This window comes from Trichoplusia ni, unplaced genomic scaffold (assembly GCF_003590095.1).
Source record: "Trichoplusia ni isolate ovarian cell line Hi5 unplaced genomic scaffold, tn1 tig00002188, whole genome shotgun sequence".
Classification (NCBI taxonomy): domain Eukaryota; kingdom Metazoa; phylum Arthropoda; class Insecta; order Lepidoptera; family Noctuidae; genus Trichoplusia; species Trichoplusia ni.
In genome coordinates this window covers 5751-11404 of record NW_020800220.1, presented here as the reverse complement: position 1 = coordinate 11404, position 5654 = coordinate 5751, and the positions used below count along the sequence as shown (strand labels likewise).

Below are 5654 nucleotides of genomic sequence, written 5' to 3'. Positions count from 1 at the left end.
TGGAAGACTAGGAAGACTAGGAAGCCTAGAAATACTGGGGAGAATAAAGAACTACGTAAGTACTGCACAATTTCTTTTACTGCGTTGAACCCCTGCTTCTTTGTATCCCGCCAGTGCTCGGTCCGAACCCATTGGACCATCAACCAACAAATACAGTCCACTCGCTGGCAATATAACTAAATGATTCAATTTGTGATAACTTAGCGAGCGTATATATGGCATTTCTCAACTCATTAGCAGATATCGCGCCCGTCAGCTGACTAGTTTTGTTGCGCGCATTGTGAATGAATCTAAGTACAAAAGCGGCGGCGTGACTCATGCGATTGAATTGCGAAAACCTATTCATAAGAAAAAATGGTTCGGTTACAGCGTTTAATTTACAATTCGTTAAAAACGAACTAATAACATTTGATTTAACCTCAGGCAACTCATGACACGAAATTTCATTGATATTTGTATCTAATTCTAAAGTAGAATCAGTGCTAAAATCCAAGTCTTTTAAAAACGTAGGACCCTCCCACCACAGAGTCGATGATGACAAGTCTTCGAGACTGACACCACGCGAAACTAGGTCAGCAGGGTTTTCCTTGCCACTTACATGACACCAGGTGAAATGGTTCGTCAGTTCGTGTATCTCAGCGACACGGTTCTGAACGAAAGTTTTGAGCATATTAGGAGCCATATGTAACCAACCTAACACAATAGTCGAGTCGGTCCAAAATACACCGTTATCAACTCTATGGGTAAGTGAATTACGAATCTTGTCGAAAAGCCTCGCACCTAACAACGCGCCACACAATTCCAGTCTGGGTATGCTTACGGGTTTCAGTGGAGACACTTTACCCTAGACATAAGTAACCTAATTAACACCTGATCAGTACATATAGTGCGTACATAGGCGCAAGCGCCATATGCCGTTTGTGAAGCGTCTGTAAATATATGTACCTCAGTTCGAGATGGATTGATTTGAAACACGTGTCGCGGTACCCTGATTGCGCTTAGACATGTAAGACTTTTAACAAACCGTTTCCATGTTTGTATAACATCATCAGGAAGCGGATCGTCCCATTGCAATTTTAACAGCCAAAGTTTTTGTAACAACACTTTACCTATAATAACGGAAGGGCTTAACAAACCTAACGGGTCAAATATCTGCGAAACTGTGGAAATTATTGTACGTTTTGTAACTGAATTGTTACTATTTTGAATTTGCGTATTGAAATTAAACTCATCATTGACGTTACACCAACCCAGTCCCAATGTTCTACACTGACTGTGTTCACCAAGATTTAAATCTTGAAATGTGTGCTCATTAGGACTTCGTGATGATTGCCCGTCGATTTCAAAGTTAAAAATCCACTTGCGCAAAGGGAAACATCCAGACTTAAGGACATCTACAGTACCTTTGCAAATGTTCAATAATTTATCTTTGTCGTCACATGAAGTCAGCAGATCATCTACATAGAAATCGTCATTTATAACTCTTTTTACTTCGGGATCCCTACATTCAGCCGCTAACTGCTTTAAACATCTAACACTAAGGAAAGGCGCCGATGCCGTGCCGTACGTAACGGTATTTAGTCGATAGATTTCAAGCGGCATCGCTGGATCATTACGCCAGACAATCAGTTGCAGGTCGCGTTGAGAAGGTTCTACAAGTACCTGTCTATACATTCTTTTGCAATCGGCCATAGCCGTGTATTTGAATTAATAATCTTTTTTCTAAAGATAAGAAACGTCGTTCTGCCTGTGAAAACGATTCACCTAATGCATAGGGTGATTCATGAAGTGGAATGTGTTCACAAAATCTACCATCATCATTACGAATGGTGGTAGCCGTAAAATAATGTTCACATGCCAATTCTTCTTCACTGTACGTAACCCGAGGCACAGGCAGTTCCTCGAGTTCCCAGAACTGACGTAGCTGCGTATCTATAGATTGGGAGAAGTTGCATTGGATATGGCCATCACTGCGTGTATTATTGATGGGACCTGATATTATCCAACCCAGCTTCGTATTTTGCAGGAACGGACCGCCCGGTAAACGCATCTTGCCATCGATAAGCAAGTCCCAAAACCGGTCCGCGCCTATCAAAATGTCTATACTTTGACTATCTAAAAACTGCGTATTGGCCAGCTGTACGGTAGCGGTCATAAGTGCAGTAGCAGTTTCACAAAACTATCGCATTAAAACAAGTTGCACTTACGACCTTTTTCTTTAACAAACATTTTGCACAAATACGCGGTCTCGCACTCTTTCATCATTATCTAGTCAGAAAGAGTGCGATATAATAATTTGCCTTGGTGACAAACCAGTTATGCGATGACGGACGTATTGAGATATTGTTATTTAATTTCAATGATGTAGATAAGTGTCTGTTTGGCTTAGCGGACAACGCATTGGTCTAACTGAAACGCTCATTGAGACCTGCAATCGAACCCCACTGCAGTATACACTTTTTGTGTTTTAATTATGAATTAAGAATGGCTACACTAATTCTATAGTTAGTTATATGCGATGAAATGTGTCCTCCTGGCAGGGTCGCCATGTACGGGAGGTGTTAGAAAACACATTGAAACTACGAGATCTCAGGTATGACTGCCTTATTTTCTATTTTATCAAATGAACAAATATTGTAATCGCTTAATTTGTGAATATCAAAATTAAATGTTGATAACGTTACATTATTTTCTGTTGTATTTAGTATTTTAATAGGTAAAACACCTTTAACAGGAGAAGCAATGGAACTAGCTAAATAAACACCATCCTGTAATTCAGTCGAACAAATTACGCATTCTTCTTCAAACTGTGTCTGAATATAGTGAATAGACTCGCTCCTAGCCGAAACTTCTAATAAGTTATTACTTTTAGTTGTAATTGGTAAAGTAATCGTTCGATTTATAGTATCACGCAAAGTCAAAATATTTGTATCGAAATTCAAAACAGATCTAAATCTTCTTAAAAAGTCTCGACCGATGATACCGTTTGATGTAATAGGCAATGTATTTAAAACATAAAACTTATGACTAATAGTTACATCATCACTACTCAATTGTAGATACACGTACCCTAATGCACGGACTTTGCCCCCAAGACCATTTATAGTAATGTCTTCTTTATGCAAAGTTAAATTTAGGCCAATTACGTAACTATATTTAATTGCACTTAAAGATGCACCAGAATCTACCAAAAATGAAAATAATTTTCCATTTACTGAAAAACATGTAAAACAATCACTATCGCATGATAAAATTGAATGTTGCTTATTATTGGTCACGAAAAAATGTTTCAGTCACATTCGATTGTGAACTTTGGGGCTCTGTATTAGGCAATGAATTTAAAAAACTTTCTTCATCTATAACGTTAACATTAGGTTGTTGACATATCCCTTGTTTTCTTCTGGACTTACCTCTATATTGTTGACCGCTGAACCGATGTCCTCGCGTCGGTGCACCTCGGGTCGTGACCTGCTGATACCATCCTCGCTGATTTCCTCGAAAACCTCGTCCTTGTCCTCTATATGAAGAGTTTGAGTTGTAGAAGCCTCCTCGATTTCCTCTAAAATTATATTTTTGTCCTCTGTTATGATAAGAATAAAAAGTTTTATGCATACCCATAATTTCGCCCGAACCCGACGCGGTGGTGACCTCCTCATCCATGGCAGCCTGGATTGCGTCCTTCAAAGTGCTAAAATTCCTGGCAGCAATAATAGTACTGAGCCTACGATCTCGCAAGCCGTCGGCGAATTTTTTGATAGCTATATTTTCATTTAATGGCTTTAAAATGCTGTAATTTTCTGACTTGCCGTTCGCTTGCGAAATTGTAAGGTCAACAAATAATTCTGATAGTTGGTTTCCAAAATCTGAAATAGATAAATCATTTTGCTTAATATGTTCTAATTTACTTGAAATTGCAGTTGCTGATTTTCGAGGTAATAGTTCTTTTCTCATATCCGTAATTAAATCATCTACACTTGCATAACTGGAATTCAACCTTAATTTTGCAGCTTGAGACAATCTACTTTTTAAGACAAAATTAATCAAATTTTTCTTACATACATCCTTGTCCAATAGAGAGTTATAATATTCTATATTGTCAATTAATTGCTTCGTATTAGCCTCTGTATCTGTCATACAGGGCAATAAGTTCAAGGCAGTCTTTAAATCAAAAGTACTCATTGTAACAAAATCTTCGGAATTTTTATCGCTTTGACATAAATCTACAATTTCATTAAATAACGTTAAAAATTGTTTACAAAAACTATGCACAACTGGATCATCATCGTCGTCCTTTCTTAATTTTGACTTATATGTATTTAACCAGCATTCAAATTGCTCATGCACTATATTAGCTTCACTTAGTTTGCTTTCTAAAATATGACCTTGTCTTCTCTTTGGGCCTATTTTTATTAAATAAGTTCTGATCTCTTTTAATTCATTATATAACGACTGTAAAGTAATTGCCATAACTTACCACACAAACGCTGATGATGCATTATTTGAGTAAACATGAACTATTAATAACACTAAAGTCCATTAAATAATATGTCCATTATATATTTTAATTTTACTCCCATATATTAAGACGTTACCTATTTTAACTAGTGCCCGAGCAGTATGATATATTTACGAAAACGCACTTTTAACCGCACTGTGAAGCACTTATTGGATACCGCACATTTAATCACTTTAACAGATCGTTTCACTAAACAACTCCTGGATAAAGTTTATTCGGAGCCTGCTGCGCCTCTCTGTCAAGACGCCCGGGAGTCGCCGCTGGTCGTCGGAAAAAAGAATCCCTCAGTGTAGCTCTATTTATTTGCCTTGATATCCATCGCAAATGGCACTTCTTATAAGTACTGTAGGCAAGATACAGTAGCCCCAGACATAAAAATAATATTATAACGCACAGCAGTATTTTTGTGGTCGACATATGCTGCTGTATTTCCTCCGTCGTAGCTTGGTTAACACCTCCAGCAGCATTCTGAGCGATGACTACTTCTTGAGATTTTTGGTTACCCATAGTAAATTTTCAGTTATTTTGTACGACACAAGAATTGAAGCGTCCAACTCGTAAGTGCAACCGATTTGTTGTAACTGCGCCATAGTCATCACTTTTAATTATTTCTGAGTCCCGTAGCAACCAAATCAATTAATCCAATAAAAGTTCCACTCCATTTATGTATGCACCGTCTCAAATAACCGACTCGCGCGGACAGCTGGCAGGGTCGCCATGTACGGGAGGTGTTAGAAAACACATTGAAACTACGAGATCTCAGGTATGACTGCCCTTTAATTATAATAAAGCAATGATTAAATACAGTAAAAATGAGGTTACACGTGGAGTAAACAAAAGGTAAGATTGGTTACACATTAGATCATTATTACATACATAGATATACTTAATACTTACACTACAGCGTACTTATTTACAAAAAAGAATGAAGATGAGGGTAAATGTAAAAAAAATAATTAACTAACTACTAGATTTTAATTTAATAAATTAGTTACGACGTTGTTTGTTGGTGAACTTTGTTCGGAGCGTTTGTATTATCATTGCGATTAGTGTATTTTTATTATCTTTATTCAAAATGCAAGCAAATATTACGATTGATGCCAGGGCAAATATTGTCGCTTTACATCAAAATGGGTTG

General features: G+C 37.4%; 1 protein-coding gene across 1 annotated transcript; it reads right to left on the bottom strand.

Annotated features, from left to right (window-relative positions):
* Nucleotides 1–2647: 2647 nt before the first annotated feature.
* On the bottom strand, nt 2648–5286 carry LOC113507482. Its single transcript, XM_026890333.1, has 2 exons — nt 3615–5286; nt 2648–3517 (listed from the first exon to the last, which is right to left on the bottom strand). Exons 1-2 carry the CDS (start codon nt 4465–4467, stop codon nt 3357–3359), a joined length of 1014 nt encoding a protein of 337 aa, XP_026746134.1. The 5' UTR covers nt 4468–5286; the 3' UTR covers nt 2648–3356.
* Between the last annotated feature and the right edge of the window lie 368 nt (nt 5287–5654).

Bases quoted from the DNA above. Each gene is read 5' to 3' on its own strand.
- LOC113507482 (XM_026890333.1), bottom strand. From the start codon at position 4,467: ATGGCAATTACTTTACAGTCGTTATATAATGAATTAAAAGAGATCAGA. The intron at 3,518-3,614 runs GTATGCATAAAA...CTCTTCATATAG, and splicing joins GGGTTCGGGCGAAATTATGG to AGGACAAGGACGAGGTTTTC.